This window comes from Triturus cristatus, chromosome 11 (genome assembly GCF_964204655.1).
Source record: "Triturus cristatus chromosome 11, aTriCri1.1, whole genome shotgun sequence".
Classification (NCBI taxonomy): Eukaryota; Metazoa; Chordata; class Amphibia; order Caudata; family Salamandridae; genus Triturus; species Triturus cristatus.
Window position 1 is genome coordinate 616,587,120 of NC_140594.1, and position 18,323 is coordinate 616,605,442.

General features: G+C 53.7%; 1 protein-coding gene across 2 annotated transcripts in view; it reads left to right on the forward strand.

Annotated features, from left to right (window-relative positions):
- CCAR2 (cell cycle and apoptosis regulator 2) overlaps nt 1-18,323 on the forward strand; it is a 348,118-nt gene that overhangs the window by 134,624 nt on the left and 195,171 nt on the right. For both annotated transcript variants that reach the window (XM_085633999.1, XM_085634000.1), the window contains one exon: nt 5,087-5,222. In XM_085633999.1, the coding sequence (XP_085490125.1) occupies nt 5,087-5,222 (136 nt within the window). The remainder of the gene's footprint in view (nt 1-5,086; nt 5,223-18,323) is intronic.

Here is an 18,323-nt window from a genome sequence, read left to right on the forward strand (position 1 = left end):
ACTATCCACATCGACGAGGACTCCATCGTTGACGGCCGGTAGGTCGGTCTCGTCGACGTTGAAAATTAAAAAGACATCGTCGACGTCCAAGCTGCCATCGACGCTGCGATCGGCGTCGACACCGTCGACGAAGACTGTCCCGTCGACGACATCATCGTCGATGAGGACTCCGTCGACGAAACCTTCATCGTCGACGACGGCCCTGACGACGGCACCTCAATCTACTATGATGCCCGTCCACACTTCACCGTCGACGACTATGCCATCGACGGGCTCGTCGACGACGGCAGATTCTGCCATACAAAGTACGTATGTGCACCTAAAAATCACCAAACGTGCACTGACACCGGCCCTGACCTCTCCTAGTAGAGTCCAGCTCTTGCCTCCAGCATATCTTTTAGAGGAAGAAGACTCGGACGATGGAAGTATGTTCCGAACAGCGACAAGTCCATCACAACTGTACGTTAAATATCAGGACAGTTCTGATTACGAAGCTCAAGGGCAGGAAGATCAGGCGGTTTCTCCTGAAGAATACCATCCACCTCCACAGCCCATTGTTTGTTTGCCTGCTTCCCTGGTCTCTGACCTACTGTTCCTCATTTCGGACTATAAGCAGAGGTTTCCAACGTCTGCACCATCTCCGCTTCTGGTTGTGCCTCCAACACCACGGCCACGACCTCCTCCATTGAATCTACGGTCTGAGCCTGTCCCATCATCACCTCCACTTTCTACAGATGATGAAGAGGAGGCGGACCATGAAGAAGGGGAACTTCAAGATTCCCAATCTAATCGGGACGAGTGGGATGATTACATACTTACCTGTCCAGCTTCTCCCAGTCCTACCACAGCTGACTCGCCTCTGGAGGACATTGGAGGCTTTCACAATATCGTAGAAAGAGCGGCACAGCGCTTCCAAATACCTATGCCCTCACACCAACAGGATTGTTTCCTCTACGATTTTAAAGAGCCGTTTAAGAAGTCAGTTAGGTCTATCCCTATTATTGACTACATATGGGAACAGGGCGTTAAGATCATGCAGAACCCTTCCTCGTTACTTCCAGTATTGCCTCGTCTGGATAAGAAGGATAAAGCTCCTGATACTGCTCCAGCTTGCCTGACAGGCCATCCGAAACCGGACTCAGTCATTACTCAAGCTGCTCAGCGGAAATCAAAAAATCCTTCCGCTCTGCTGACTGCTCCTCCGGACAAAGAGGGTAGGTGGCTGGACAATATTGACAAACGCTTCTCGTCCATGTCTGCATTGACAGTGAGTGCATCCAATTCCTTGGCACTGTTGGGACGTTCTAACCGGCAGATGTGGGTGGATATTGCTCCATACCTTGCGTCCTTGCCGGAAGAGTCAAAATAAGAGGCAAAGAAAATCTTACTGGAGGGCGAGAGATCTGCCTCCGAAATTATAGACTGTGCGATGGATATCGCCTCTACCGGATTTCGCCAACTCGCGGGTGCAGCTGTATTACGGCGCCAGGGTTGGTTGAAGGCGACTTCCTTCAGACCGGAAGTACAAACCAAAGTCTTGGACATGCCATACGATGGCCAGCTTCTTTTTGGGACACACATAGACGAAGCTCTGCAAGGTATTAAGAAGTATACCGACACGGCCAGGGCTTTGGGTACCCTGCAATTCCGAAACCCCTCTTTTCGAGGCTCAAGAGGGAGATGTCGAACATCTACCAGAGGAGATTTCCAACACCGATCTTCCTTCTCTTCCACTCAGCAATATCGGCCTCACTACCAACAGAGTCAACACACCACCTACACTAAATCTTCCTTTCATGGCAAAGGAGGGCGACAGAAAGACGCTGCTAGACGACAATGACTTCACACTACCGCCGGTCTCTAACTCCTCTCTGCCCTCCAAAGTCCTGAAAAAAAGTCGTTTCGTATGGTCACCATCCAGGAAGTACTACAACTCCTCAATGCGGACGACTACATGGTGTCTTTAGACCTTCAGCACGCCTATTTTCACATCCCGATCCACCGCAACCACAAAAAAATTCTGAGATTCGTGGTGGCAGGCAGGCATTACCAATTTTGTGTCTTGCCGTTCGGACTCAAATCGGCGCCACGCATTTTTACAAAATGTCTTTCTCCGGTGGCTGCATACTTTCGACAACAACACCACCAAGTCTTTCCGTATCTGGACGACTGGCTCGTCAAAGCACCCTCTCTAGAAGGCGCGTTCAGGTCTTCCAGCGCCTGTCTAAGGCTTTTCAATTGTTTGGGGCTTACTCTCAATCAGGACAAGTCTGTCCTTCAGCCTTCCCAACGCATAACTTTCCTGGGTGCTACCCTCGACACGCTACAAAGGAAGGCGTTTCCGTCACAGGAGCGCAAAGACAAACTTCTTTCCATGGCTCTTCGCATACGTTCCAGAAAGTCTCTTTCTGAGCGCCTCTTCAAATCCCTGCTGGGGATGATGTCCTCCTGCATCCTGCTAGTTCCACAATGTCGCCCTCACTTGCGACCTCTCCAAGAAACGCTTTCAGCTCAATGGGTGCAATGTACGGGGTCCTTCGACTATGTCATCCATGTGACCCCTCTGATGAAATCGGCTCTAAGGTGGTGGATTTGCCCTCAGAACCTTTCTCAAGGCTTGCCTTTCTTGCTTCCTGCTTCGCCTCATACCATCACAACGTATGCATCTGTGGAGGGCTGGGGAGCTTTCCTCCAGGAACTCCAGATAAGCAGCAAATGGTCCCTTTCCGAAAGGAAAGTCCACATAAATCTTCTGGAGCTCCGAGCAGTGTATCTCGCTCTTTTGGCATTCCTTCCGCGAATCAGGAACTCTCTAGTGCTTGTACGAACCGACAATACCACGACAATGCACTATTTGAACAAGCAGGGAGGGACTCGTTCTCTGACACTCTCTCACGAGTCGCAAAAAATCTGGAACTGGTTGCTCGTTCACAACATCTCTCTCCGAGCAGAGTATGTTCCAGGGACCCACAACGTGCTGGCCGACTCTTTAAGCAGACAACAAGCAGCATGTCACGAGTGTGAGTTGAATCAGCGGACCCTCAACCGCATTTTCTCTCGATGGGGCACACCTCTTCTGGACCTCTTCGCCACCCAGCAGAACGCCAAATGCCAACACTTTGCAAGCTGGCATCTCCAGAAAGGGTCTCTAGGGAATGCGTTTTCGATCGCATGGTGCAACGTCTTTGCATATGCTATTCCCCTGATTCCCAGGGTGCTCTGGAAATTGAAAGCGGAACCTTGCACGCTCATCTTGATAGCTCCAGCTTGGCCACGCCAACACTGGTTCACAGATCTTCACCTTCTCTCCCTGGACCCGCCGATCAGGTTGAAAAACCGCTTCCCTCTCTCCTCACTATGAACCACCACCAAGTCCAGCATCCGGATCCGGCATCTCTCAATTTATCAACCTGGCTCCTGAGTTCAGAGAGTTGCAGGGCCTAGACATCCCTCCGGACTGTAGAGAAATTCTAGCTCGGGCCCAAGCAGATAGTACCATCAAAACGTACTCCTTAAAATGGAAGAGGTTCTGTATCTGGTGCAAGTCAAACAAAATACACCCTCTTTCATCCTCTCCGGAGCAAATCCTGCCTTACCTTCTTCATTTGGCAAAATCTGGTCTCGCTCATGCCTCCATTAAAGTCCACTTGGCAGCAATATCACGTTTCAGGAGATCCTCTGCAGGTCATTCTCTGTGGTCTCATCGGCTCATTAAACATTTCCTAAAAGGCCTGTTTCGAACTTTCCCTCCGGTGAAAACTTTACCTCCTGCTTGGCAGCTCAACACAGTTCTGGCTCAACTTATGAAACACCCTTTTGAGCCAATACACAGAGCGAATCTCAAGTATCTCTCCTGGAAAACAGCGCTCCTTCTAGCCCTTACCTCGGCAAGGCGAGTGAGTGAACTTCATGCTTTCTCAATCCAAGACCCTTTCCTCCAATTCAAACACGACAGGGTCATACTTCGTACAAATCCGAAGTTTATCCCTAAAGTTCCCTCAAACTTCCATCTCAATGAGCCTAAGACATTTCACAAATCTAACCAACTCTTTGTGGCGTACAGTCAACCTAGGAAAGGTCTTCCACTCACAAAACAAAGTATCTCACGCTGGATCTCCGCAGCTATTACTTTTTGTCACCAGCAAGCGGGGCAGCCCCTGCTCTCCACAGTTCGAGCCCATTCCACGAGGGCAATCTCTACTTCCATGGCACTTTTTGCAGGAGTGCCCATTGTGGACATTTGCAGAGCGGCAACATGGAAGACGCCGCATACATTTACCAAGCACTACTGCCTGGATACTGAACTCATGAAAGACGCTGCAGTGGGTCAAGCGGTGCTCCATCATCTATTTCATTAAAGGTGAGCCCTTCCTTTCATCCCACCATCCATTTCTCTATACACACATTTCTCTATTGTATTTTATGCCTCTGCTATGTCATGGCCTGTTGGTACTTTCTATATTCACATTGGAATATTATCTGTGAATGTATATATCATGTACCTTTCGAAATGTGCTTCTCATTGCTTATTATTCTGATTCAGGCATGTGAATCTATGAAAGATACCCTAATACTGGATAAGGAACACGTTACTTACCTGTAACTGCGGTTATCCAGTATTGGTATCTTTCATAGATTCACATGCAACCCACCCACCTCCCCTGGAAGGACTCCCTTGGGTCTCTGTGTACAACTACCTAGCACTGGGCTTACGAAAATCTGAGGGACTAGAGCTCCATCCAGGAAGGTTCTAGAGGGTGGTGATAGCTGATTGGCTACTCTCCAAAGTTTGGTCCTTTTTTTACAAAAGGACGAGGATATGTTACTAAGGTGAGACCTTTGGCCTATTACTCTATATGTCTACTGAGACATTACTTTATTTATGTACCGGGGACTCCCATCCCGACGACGGGGAATGATTCAGGTATGTGAATCTATGAAAGATACCAATACTGGATAACCGCAGTTACAGGTAAGTAACCCGTTCATATACATTTTCCTTCAATTCTCAACGCAATGCTCCTAACTGAACAGATCAAATGAGCTTCTCGGGTGGCGTAACACTTCATTTTTTTCTCAATTCTAGCCCCTGCTGAAGTCCCCCACGCCATCACTTCTGCACATGGGTTCTTTGGGCCCAAAGCAAGGCATTCTGGGAGCTAAGCCACAGATGCTGTTCCAGCAGCAGCCTCACCGCATCCCCTCTCTGCTGTCCCAGAAACGTGAGTATGAACAAATTATGTGCGTGAAGCCTGTGAAATAATAAAGTAGCAAATATCTGTGAAGCATTTTTGCAGCAGCTTGTTAAATGGCGTCTTCCACCTCCTGTGATTGAGCCATATAAACCGGATTGAGCCTGGAAACCTTAGAGCTACACTTTGGAAAAGGAAGAAAATACACATTCTTGCTGGTTATTCCCAAGACGAGCTGTGGTTACAACTCACATCTCCCTTTCTGTTAAAAATGTCCCTCAATCTGCCCTTGCCCAATGTTTCATTTTTCTCACGTGATTACACGTACCTGTCCGTCGTGTATTATCGCTATTTGCAGAATGTAATGTTCCCGAAATTCCTTTGTATCATAAAGTAATGCTTCAAGAAACCTTTGCACCAGTTTGCAGACACATTGTTTTAAGAATATAGTGTATCCATGGTCCAACCTATTATATTTACAGTTAAGGGAAAAGAGGTAGAGGTGGGTAGTGTAGCACATGGTGGGCTTCTGGGTGTTTTCAAATGGGTTGCATTTTGAGTTGAAAGAGCCTAAGAACAACAAAGTTATTTTTAGATGGTATCTGCTGTCTCCACCTCCGTATTTATGTGTTCTAATAAAACTCCTGGTTTTATGTTTTATTTATTCACAATTCCGTCTCTATTTAGTCATATTTATTTTTTGGCATTCTTATTGGTATTCATATTTATTTTGTGTTTTGTGAATAAATTAAGTTGTACAGTTCCACATTTATTTAACTGATAAGCGTGCACTCCAAATTAATTCCTGTCGAGTTAGCAAATTAAGCAGTCATTACATAATGTATCCATAGTTAAATACTAGCATTATGCTAGAACCGTATGTTGACATGCTTTTATTTCAGGAAATTGCATCCTGTTTTTGTTTGTAACTCTTTATGCTATCTGTCAGCTCAGCTGTTGGTCTGTAAACCATGAAAGACAACACGGAGAGTCATTTGAAAGAAGCCCAACTGTTTTCTGACTGTATTTGTAAAAAAAAAAAAACCCTGTAAGTCTTAGTTATAATTTACGGTTAAACTGTGTAGGAAATAAATGGTTGCCAAGTGTGAGAAAGTGCCATCTTTCTTGCATGGTATGCCCCCACTTTTTGCTGAATTGCTGAATGTACTTTGACTGAGTGTGCCCTGGACTCCTGCCAATCATGTGCTCAGGGCCTATGTTCCTTCCCTAAAAACCTCAAACCCAAATTGGCAAACCCTGGCCACATGTCAGCCCCTGGTAAAGGGTACCCTAGGTACCCAGGGCCTTGTGACCAGGGAAGGCATCTAAGGGCTGCAGCACTCATTGTGACACCCTTAGAGGCCCTGTACCCTAACACACACACACACACACACTGCCATTGCAGGCTGAGTGTCTGGGTACAAGACAAAACAAAGAGTCTACATGGCACACATCCCTGTGTGCCATGCCCACCACCTACACTGCTCTGGCATACATCAGCCACCCCTCTAGCTGGGTGCCCTATGCCAGTGGTGTGGGCACAGGAGCATGAGCCCTGTACCCCTACCGTACCCAGGTCCATTCCTGGGCACTGTAAGTGCAGTGCTGCCATTTAAGAGTACATGGTGCTGAGAGCTCATCAAACACGAACTCCACAGCACCATAATGGCAACACTGAAGACTGAGAAGTTTGGTATCAAACTTCTACGCACATTAAACCCGCACTGATGTCAGTGTGAGATTTAATGTACCAAGCACCACAGAGGGCGTCTTAGAGATGCCCCCTGAAACCTAACCGACAATCCACGTCTGGTCTGGGAGGCTGCCTAGGCTGCCACACAGCAGACATGTTGCTGGAATCCTGGGCAGGAGAGCCCCTGCTCTCCTGGGCCTGCAACAATGCACATCCTGGGCGAGGTGCTAGGCCTCCTCCCCCAGGATGGACAGGGGGAAGCTTCAAAGGCATGCCGCCTCTGTGAGCTTCCCCAGGCCACTTGCAGCCCCCACTCTGGCGGGAAGCCTGGCCGGAAACCCCAAATAAGGACAGGGGATGTGCCAGCCTGCCAACCCCACCCCTCAGGTGGGGGAGGCGAGGTGAAGCACATCTCCGGGCGCTTGCCATCTTGAAGATGGGAGGCCCTACCCAATCAGGACTAGGCTACTGCCCCCCTCCCACAGGAGAGTGGCAGAATAGGGGGTGTACCCACCCCAGGACAGGGACCCATTGGTCACTGCCCTTTACCTACCTATAACGCCCCTAAATCTAGTATTTAGGGGCACCCTGAACCTTCCTTCCCCAGATTCAAAAATGCAAAGAAGAGCAAGAGGAAAGAAGACCTGCTGTGCAGCTGCTAAGAAGAGGAAGACACCAACTGCTTTGGCCCCAGCCCTACCGGCCTGTCGACCCTCGAACCTGCCCCTGCTACATCCCGACACCTCTTGTGGCCAGCAACCTCACAAACCCCGGAGGACCTGGCTACTTTTTGGCTCTAAGCACCTAGGACTCCCATGAGCAGAGGCTGTGCTCAAAATCAGCTTCTAATCCCTGGCATCAGCCCAGAACCGCGAACCCTTCACACTCTGCACCCGCCAAGCCTGGCCTGTGCCAGAGTGAACAAAGACCACAAGGACGACCCCACGGCGACTGTGACCCCGAGTCCGACACCCAAGGACTTCCCTCGACGCTCCTGATGACGCCTGCAGCCTCAGAACCAGGTAACCCCCCAACCACGATCAACACAGGGTAAGATTTCCCAACACCTTCTGCGGTCCCCTGTGCCCAACTCCTGGGTACCTACCTATCCTCCAACTACCCAACTTACCTCTCGAAGTGGTGGTTGCACCTGAAGAATCTTCGTCCCCGAGTTTGCAGCCTTTTTTCAACCAGGAGCTTTCCTATTGAAATCAATCGAGCGCCCGAAGGCTCAAAAGCACCCAGCCGCCCGAGTGGCCCTGGCAGTGTAACCTCTACACCTATCTACTTCCCCATTTGCCCTGAGCAAGTGACCAGGAGCCCAGCTCCCACAGCCGCATGGCCTGCTAGTCAGCAGCCGCAAACCAAGGCTCCCCTGCCTCCCATAGGATAACATTGGGCCTAACTCACTCTGGACCCGGCTGCCCCTGTGCCGCTGAGGGTGTAACAACGGTACTTATCTGACCCTGGGAGACCCCTGAGTCTGTGCCCAGAACCCTAACTCTGCCAGTCAAGTACTTACCCACAAGCCGATAACTCAATTTTCTCCATAGGGTAACATTGACTGGTTTCTTCTGAAATTTCTTCCAAGTGTGGAGTTTCTAAAACTTAAAATATTCACCAAAAATCAGTAGAGTAACGAAAATACTCACCTGCTATTAGGAGAGATCCCAGTGGTGGATCTTGGTGCCCAGCACTGACCCTGAAAAATATACAGAACCGTACTTACCAGTAACCCAATCTTCTTCCATAGTAAATCATTGACTGTTTTTCTGTGAAATTCCTTCCAAGTGTCGATTTTTGCAAACTTCAAATATTATTTAAAAATCGTACCAACTGTGAAAACGTAATTACTTACCTGTTTTAGATAGAGGTCCTAGTACTGAGTCTAGGCACCCAGTACTGGATTACAAAAGTAACGAGAACATACTATACCTGCAACTTGAATTTTCTTCCATAGGGTATCATTGACTATTTTCTATGAAATTTCTTCTAAGTGTTAACTTTTAAAATAGCAAAATATTGCCTAAAAATCATAACAGTAACTAAGTCGGCTTTTTTTTTTTAAACGTGTTTATTGGTGAAAATCACTGTCATGGATACAGAAAAGGACGACAATCTTGGCTGGCATATGTATAGTAAATAAACCATCATTAGACCAAAAATATACATTACATCACAGTTGCACCTTCTGTACGTCTATGTATCTCCAACTCCACCACCGGAGACACTACAGGATCTCTCCGATATTTGTTCCACTTCGACCACTTCCTGTCCCACTTTTTCGGGCACCTCCTTGCTAAGAAGACTTCAGTTTCTGCCATCATGCATCTATCCAGCTCCTTTTCCCATGCGTGGACTCTTGGTATAAGCACTGTTCGCCAGATCTCTAAATTGTGTAGGGTGGGCCCAAAGAATCGCCCCTTATTCTTCTTATCGCTTGTGTACAGGGCTCCCAGGTAGCCGGATCGATCCATTTGATCTCGATCAAGAGCATACGCCGGGTCAGCTGGAGGACAGTATATCCAATAATTAACAGTTGCCAGCTGCGCTGCCCAATAGTAGAGTTGCAGGTCAGGAAGCGCGATGCCTCCATCGTACGAACTTTTTGTTAGCTTCTTTAGTGCCACCCTTGGGGCCCTCCCATCCCACAACAGCGTACGTACCTCTCCCTCCACTGCTTTGAAATACGAGTCTGGAACTTTATACGGGCAATTCTGAAAGATATACAGGAAGCGAGGGAGGGCCAGCATCTTAAAGAGCGCAGCTCTCCCCAGCAACGAAAGAGGAAGGGATCTCCAATGTTACACATCCGCTCGGAATTTAGCTGATGGGGGGGCCAGGTTAGAGCTATAAAAGAGATTCGGGTCAGACGTAACAAATTCCTAGGTACCGAAACCCTTCCCCCGCCACCACTATGGCGCATCCTGCCGGGAGCCTCGGAACCGTGCCCTGCAGCATGAATAATATGGACTTGTGCCATATCCGGAGTATTTACCAAAATTTGTAAAGATGTCAAGCGCCACCGATATGGATCTATATGGGGAAGCCAGGTACAGCAGTATATCGTCCGCATATAAAGATATTTGATCTTCCACTTCGTCCGCCCATCGCATCCCTCCGACCATAACATCCTTGAGTATCCAAGCCGCCAGGGGCTCTAGCAACAGAGAAAATATCAACAAGGATAGAGGGCACCCCTGTCTAGTACCTCTCCGGAGCCTAAATACCCGGAACGTGTGACCATTTACCCTCACTTGTCCCAAGACATCTGTATATAACAGTCAAACCCAGGCTATAAACTTGGGACCCAAACCCATCCGTTTTAGGACATCAAATATGTATGGCCATTCTATGGAGTCAAAGGCCATTGAGGCATCGAGTGACAGCACCGCGGCGTCCTCCTCAATGTATTTCCTACGCGCCATTACATTATGTATGCGCCTTAGATTGAGGGCCGTATTTCTTCTAGGTAGAATCCCAGACTGGTCCGGGTGGACCAATGTTTCAATAACCAACACTAACCTATTGGCCAGAACTTTCGCTAGCACCTTTGCCTCCACATTGATCAACGAGATCGGAGCCACAGGCATCCGCCGGCTTGCCCGTCTTGTGGATTACTACAATGGTAGCCAATCTTTGATCCACTGGCAACCGGCCCATCTCCAGGCTCTCCTCGTACATGGCCTTTAAATGCGGAATCGTGCGGGAGGCAGTAGCTTTTTGTTTGATAAACAAGTTTTTATTGTTTTAGGTTGTACAACATATGAAACTTTCGGGCCCTTCGAACCACCACCACACAGCAATACAGCATGAAATGCACCGTAGTCCCGTCCTCCCCCTGAAACCCCCCCCCCCCCCCCCCACCCCCGTCTTCTAAACAGCCCTTTCATGGTATGTTGCCCAGCCATTTCCCCCAGACTTTTCGGTACTTCTTTGGGACAACCCCGTGCCCGGTAAAGAGTTCGTTCCTGCGCCGCACACCAATCCACCCCGGTGCTCCACTTGGCTAAGCTAGGTGGTTGCGGCTGTTTCCACGCCGCTGCAATGCCTCGCTTCGCTACCATTAAGGCCGTCATGAGGAATAACTTCTCCGGGCGTGTGCCATCCAGGCCGTCAGTGATGCCCAGTAGGGTGTGTCTAGGGTCATGTGGCACCTCCCACCCCAGGACCTCTGTGAGTTCGGACACTCTGCCCCTCCAGTACCCCTCCAGTTCCGGGCAAGACCACACCATGTGAATGAAGTCGGTCGGCTCAGAGCCACAACGGGGACAAGCCGCGTCGGCGGAGAGGCCCGCGCGGTGTAGTCGAGCCGGTGTGAGATAAGCGTTGTGCAGGTAGTAAATTTGGATAAGCCGCAATTTGGCGGAGGCAGTCACCAGTCGGGGGGCCATAAGGGCATCCCGCCAGTCGGCCACATCCAAGGGACCCACCCACCCCTCCCATCGTTCCTTAAGGCCTTCCAGGGATGTAGGGGTGCTGTTGATGAGGGAGCGGTAGATCCTGGAAATGCCCCCCCCTCCCCAGGTTACCCATCATGACGTGAGCCTCCGGGGGGCTGTGGTCCGGCAGTCTAACGTCCAGTGGGGTGTAGGTGCGTATGGCATGGCGTATTTGAAGGTATTTATAGAATTGGGAGGAGTGGAGGGAGAAGCGCGCCTGCAGCTCTGAATAGGAGCACATACGCCCCCCCCCCCCCCCCCTCCCCCCCCCGCCAGACATCTCCCAGCTGGGAAATGCCGAGTAGGTCCCACGATTTAAAGCCCTCTAGCTCCGCAACCTCCCGCAACCATGTCCCATGCCACAGGGGAGTGACGCGGGTCAGCTTCCCAGTCCATCGGGTGTGGCGGAGCGCCGCTCGCCAGGCCAGGAATATTGCTTTTTGTAATATCCGGGCAGGAGGCGGGGATGGAGGCGCCATACAGGCGGTCCTGAATACAGGAGAAACCCAGGTCCCCCAGTTCCACCCTGTAGGCCGGGTCGGACCATCCCCCCCCAAACCAGTCATGAATGACCAGGAGGCGGGTGGCCAGGTAGTAGAGGTAGAGATTGGACATGCCCAAACCCCCATCAAAGGTGGGCAGGCGGCATAACGATAGAGCCAATCGTTGCCTCCCACCACCCCAAAGAAATCTCGTCGCCATCCCGTCAAGCTCACGAAACCAAGGTCTTGGAAAGGAGAGGGGAGTGTTTTGCAGCACATACAGGAACCGGGGAAGAATCATCATTTTGTAGAGGGCCACCCTCCCCAGCGGATTGAAGGGTAGTGATTGCCATCTCGCCAGGTCCGCCTTGGCTTTCTTAACCAGGGGGGTCACGTTAAGCGCCCAGCTCAGTTCCGGGAGAAGGGAGACCCAGATGCCCAGATATTTGAAGGACAACCGGCGGAGGGGAATAGTATCCTGCCATCCGAAACATTCCCGGGAGGGGTGCAAAGGAACCAGAACCGATTTCCGCGAGTTTAAATACAGACCAGATGCTCTGGCAAAGCGGCCCAAGATGTACATTGCACGAGGTCCGAAGCGCACCGGATTTCCAAGGTACAGCAGGACGTCGTCCGCATAGGGGGCGATTTTGTCAGCCTCTAGGCCCGGCCACTCCCAGCCCTGAAGGAGAGGGTCAGTTCTGATCAGGGCAGCAAGGGGTTCCATCACATGCGCGAAGAGAAGGGGCAACAGCGGGCTTCCCTGCCGTGTCTCCCGGCCGATCCGAAATGGCCCCGACAGCGCCCCGTTGACCAATACCCTGGCACGGGGCGGGCGTAGAGGACCCGCACCATTCCCAAGAACTTAGGGCCGAAACACATGTGGGTCAGGACGTCAAACAAGTAGGCTCACCCCACCGAGTCGAAAGCTTTTTCGAAATTGGCAAGCAGGAGGGCGAGGTATGGAGTTAAACGGTGGCGGTGAGCCAGGGCCACGTGGCGGCGGCGTAGACAATGGCGAGTGCCCCCATCGGGCATAAAGCCACATTGGTCCGGATGGACCAGGCTCGATAAAAAGGGCCGGAGCCGTTGGGCCAGGACAGCCGCGTAGAGCTTCATGTCGGTGTTAATAAGAGAGATCGGTCGGTAAGCCGCTCTGTCAGTGGGCGGCGGCGTAGACTTGGGCAGAACCACAATCGTGGCCATGTCGGCATCCGAGGGGAAGAAGCCTTTCTTAATCGCCTCTACATAGAGATTTCGCAACCTCGGGACCAGGCTATCTTTATAGGTGGCATAGAATTCCTTCGGGAAGCCGTCTGGTCCCGGGGTCTTCCCAGCGGACGTACGCCCTATCGCTTCCCCAATTTCTTCAAGGGAAATGGGGGCCTCCAGGCTCTCCCATTCACCCGGCCTAAGCCGGGTGAGTCGCACGTTACTAGTCGCGAGCAGAGTGGCCAGGGAAAGATCCGGTGCCCGGGCCCGGTAGAGCTGAGAATAAAACTGGGCGAAAGCTTCCGCTATCGCCACGGAAGAAGACTGGAGCACGCCGCTGGAGTCGGCAATCGCCGTAATGATGCGCGACGTCCTGGGATAGGTGGCCAGGCGATGTAGCAACGCGCCATTCTTATCACCCCATCCATACACCCTCGCTAGCGAAGACTGCCAGAGAAGCTTGGCCGCTTCAAGTGATCGTTGACGAATCTCCTCGCGAAGGAGCCGCAGCTGCCGGTTCCCGGCTGGGTCGCCGAGCTCAGAGAGATTGCTCCAGCCGCAGCGCCCGGGCCTCACAGGCGGTGAACTGCTGCAGCTGCGTCTGGCGTTGCCGCACCACGTGCGCCCTGGCAGCGCCTCTAATGGTCGCTTTGCAGGCCTCCCAAAGGGTGCCCGCCGAGGAGACCGAACCCTCGTTGGTGCAGTAGTACTGGGTCAGCTCGGTTCCCACCGCCTTACGAAGTGTCTTGTCCTGGAGGAACCAAGCGTTAAAGCGCCACATCTGACGGGCCGTACGGGGTGGAGGGCCCAAACTCAGGAGGACCGGAGAGTGATCCGAGATCCCCCTGGGGAGGATACGGACATCTTGGATGCCCACGCAATCGGCGGGGGGGACGAAAATCGCATCAATACGTGCGTGGGAGTGATGGGCGGCCGAGGTGTGGGTGTATTGACGTGTGTGAGGATGCCAAGTCCTCCAGGCGTCGCATAGGCCCTGAGCCTCTGCCCAACCCGCCAGTTGCCTTGCTCGCGCAGCGCGGGAGTCTGAAATCGGTCCCGACGAGTCCAGCTGAGGGGCCGAGACGGCATTGAAATCCCCTCCAAGCACAGCAGTACCTGGAGGGAAGGTTGCCAGCAGAGATGCTGCGTGAGATAAAGCCTGCGACAGTCCGGAGGGTGGCGCATAGAGCGACAGAAAGCTGATCGCCTATCCTCAAGTGTGCCGCAGATGGTAATCCCCGTTCCGTGAGGGTCATGGGTCGCCTGTGTAAGGACAAAGGGGAGGGAGCGGCGCAGCAGGATGGCAACCCCGCGGGAGCCACGGGAGAACACAGAGTGCCACACCCGATCATACCCGTAGCGTGCCAGAAAGGGACATCTCTCACCGAGGAGGTGGGTTTCTTGAAGCATGAGCACGTCTACCCCTGCGCGCTGGGCATATTTAAGGACTGCGGTGCGCTTGAGCCTATCCAACAGGCCGTTCACGTTCCAGGACAGGATGCGCAGCTGGGCCTTGGGGGCTAGGTCTTTCATGGAAGCGGTGGACGCAAGTCGTGTTGGAGGTGGAACGACCAGGGGGGCGCCGGGAGGACACGGAACGGTGGGGGCGCGCAGGGAGGGGACAAGGAGCATGCGATCCCCAGTGGGATGACGAATCTCATACTTGAGGAAGCCAATGAAGGATGGCGGAGAGCGAGCGCCAGCGGAGCGCGTGTCAGTGTCTGTGTGGAGCCACGTAGTGGCACTCGCAGGGTGCTGCTGTGTGACGGGCCCAGTAAGAAGCAAACCCAAACTAAAAAGAACACCCTCCCAAGGAGGAACAACCAACTAACACCCACCCCCGACCCCCCCACCCTACACTTCGAGAAAGGAAGCATCTGTCGCCCTAACTTTAACTGACCACTACAAGGCCCCAAGCAGGAGCGCTCGGGTGTAAAGAGCGTGGTGGACCCCTCCTGAAGTACGGATAGAAGTGTTCTGTCCTAGGTTACTACATAAGAGCGGGAAACCGCTGAGTCTGCTGCCCCCGCAGCGGGACCAGGTCGTCTACCCCCCCCCCCCCCCCTGCCAATGCAGAGCATGAAGAAAAGTCACATGGCGGGGCTGCGGGAGAGGTCGGAAAGGTCTATGTGCGTGTTGAGGGGGGTCGGAGATTGATCCGGCAGGGGCGATGGGCGGCGTTGAGATCCCCCAGCTGCTTGAGAGGACGTCCCGGATGAGGCGGATGAGTCTCTCGTTCCCCTCCCCGACACACTCGCGGATCGTGTCCCAGCCGCCTCGGCGCCGCCGGGATTGCGTGCGCCTCCTGCGTCGTGGTCGCGGAAGCCTGGCTGCATCCTGGTCCTGAGGCAGTTTGACGGGCGACACCCACCCGGGCTGGCGCAAAGGTCTTTCTTTGGTGAGCCAGGTCCATGCCGCCCGGGGAGTGTCAAAAAATAGTCTTGCCCTGGAAAACAACGCGGAGGCGGGCCGGGAACTGAAGTTGGTAGCTGAGGCCCATGGAGCGCATCTTTTGTTTCACCTCCGTGTAAGAGCGGCGTTGTTCCTGGACCTCCCAGGTGTAATCCGGGAAGATCATGATGGTGTGGTTGTTAAAGGAGGCTTTCACCCGCGCCTCCCGCAGAATAGCGTCTCTGTCTCTGAAGTTGAGGATCCGCAAAAGGAAGGGGCGTGGGGGGGCCCCCACCGGAGGTTTGGCTGCCAATGACCGGTGTGCTCTCTCCACCACGAACCAGGTTGACAAGCTGGCCTCCGGCATCCAAGATTTGAACCACGCGTCCAGGAAGTCGTCGGTGCGGCCAGACTCGACCCCCTCCAGAAAGCCCACCAGGCGAAGGTTGTTGCGGCGGGCTCTGTTTTCGGCGTCCTCTGCCTGCCGATGCAGCTCCTTGGAATGGGTCGTAAGCTCCCGGACTTGGTCTTGGAGCTGTCGGATGTCATCCTCCGCCGTCGAGATTCGCGACTCCGTCTCAGTGATGCGGGCCGTGGCGTTGCGGAGGTCCTGCCGCAAGAGTATAACGTCCATCTTAACCTCCCCGACCATCCCCTCCAGGGACGTGCGGGAGGCGCTGATGGCCTGCAAGAAGACGGCTAGGTCTTTGTTAGGAGTCGATGCCGCCTCTCCGCCCGCACCCGGCGGGTCCAGGTTCGTAAATTGGTCGATTTTGGTTTGGTGGGACGTGGTCGCCGGCTTGGTGCCCCTGTCCTTGCCCTTGCCCATGGCAGCGTCCAGGATGTATGCGCCGGTCCCTAGGCTTGGTACGGCGGACCGGCTGCCAGGCATGCCCGTCAGTCAATTAGCCGGCCGGTGCAGGGCCCGGGACCGAAGGGTTGGGAAGAGAGGAAGGATAGAGACACGTCTGTCCCCCAGCGGGGGGAGGCCAGGAGTCCGTCGGATACGCCAGTTCCCCGCTCCGATCCGGGCCGGGCCGCCCTCTCACCTCACAACGGCCGCCCTGGCGCGACCCACACTCGTAGACGTCGCCAGTTGAGGCGTAGTCCCAGGTCCGCCGCACCACTGTCGCCCGCGCTGGGCCTGCAGGCTCGTCACGTACAGTGGGGCCACCCCGCACTCGCCTCCGGTCCTGGACCGACAGCAGGACCCCTCCGGGGGTAGGGCCGGGACGTCACCGCCCGGCCGGCAGCAGAGATGGAAGCCCCCCGTCCGGTCAGGTCGGGCGAAACCCGGGGGGAATGGGGCGCCCCCCTCTCGCTGGCGGCAACTCCCAGCCGGTAGTATAGAGTGGGGATGGGCTCCAACGTCAGTAAGGCCAGACACTAGCTCCCACGCCGGCCGCCTCTGCCTGTGCCCACAAAGCGCCTTCACCCCTCGCGGTGCGTCCACTCTCGGGGCCCATCAGGATGCCGCCGCCCGGCCGGTCGCCCGGACAGAGGTTCCCCCGCCCGACACCCGAGACAGGGTGAGGGGAGACCAGGGGGGGTCGTCTTCACTCACCGGCGTGAGTCCCCAGCCGGGGGTGCAGAGGAGAAATGGGCGCCAGTCCCAGCAAGGCCAGATGCGGCCGCCCGCACAGGCCTGCGCCACTCGGTCCGGTCCGTCCTCGCTGCAGGGCCTCCGCAGGTCCCGGGCCTCCGCCCCGTGCCAGCTCCGGGGGCGCCCCACCAATCGTTACCCTCTTCAGCGCACTGGTGGTCCGTGGAGGACAGGGGTTCGCCCCCTCGGGTCCCGCGATGGGCGGCAGGCCGCCGCCAGCCACACGGCCTTCGCTCCTCTCAGGGCGCTGCGGGACTCGCGTAGCGCACAACGCCGGCCTCAGAACCAGCCAGCTGCGTCCCTCACGCCGTCGCGGCGAATGGGCACCAGAACTCAGCCCAGGGTGCGGGAAATCGCCTGAAAGCAGCACCAAGTGTGGCGCAGCAGCCCCGCTGCGGATGGTGGCCTTCGGATCGCTGCTAGGACAGCGAGACACGGATGGAGATCGGATGCGAGGGGTCAAGCATCAGGAGTCTCACATCGGTGCGGCCATCTTGGTTAGCGCCACCTAGCGCTCCCGAGGCAGTAGCTTTTAAAAATTCAACTGGGATGCCGTTAGGTCCCATCGCCTTCCCCGACTTGATATGCCCTATAGCTTTGCTAATCTCTTCAGCTGAGAGATTCCTCTTCCAATGTCTCCCTATCCACCTCCGAGAGGGCTGGCACGTTACTATCCTGGAGAAGCTTACGCGATTCCGCAGCCGCGTAGTGAGGAGAGGGGGAATACACCTTTTCTAAGTGAGACGCAAATTCCTCTGCAATGTCCGGTGGGTGTGACACTGCGTCACCTCCTGGCCTTGTTAGCTTGTGTACCCATCTCGATCCCTGTTCTCGTCGCTCTAACCAAGCTAGTGTCCTTCCCGTTCTATCCCCCATTTCATATATTCTATGCTGGGTGTGGCGATACTTTGCCACCATATGTTCCCTGGTTTTAAGCCAATATTCATCCTGCTTCAGTAGAAGCATGTGCGCCGTATCAGGAGAAGGATGCTTTGCATGCTCTCTAAGTTAAGAAGGTCATGTTCCACCTGCGCCACAAGCTCACGCTTCTTAGTTATGTATCCCATCGTCAAGGATAAGACCTGCCCTTTCAGAACCACCTTATATGCCTCCCATATTGTCTGAGCGGATGTGACTGACCTGACATTTTCCAAAATGTAGTTCTCCGTTTGTTTACAGAGTTCTTCCCTAGTGTCCGGTATGTGTAGGAGCCATGGGTTAATAACAATGGTGGCACGCGCCTGCCTCTTCCAGTGTGTATACTCCACACAGACTGGGGAGTGGTCAGATATGCCCCTCGGCAGAACT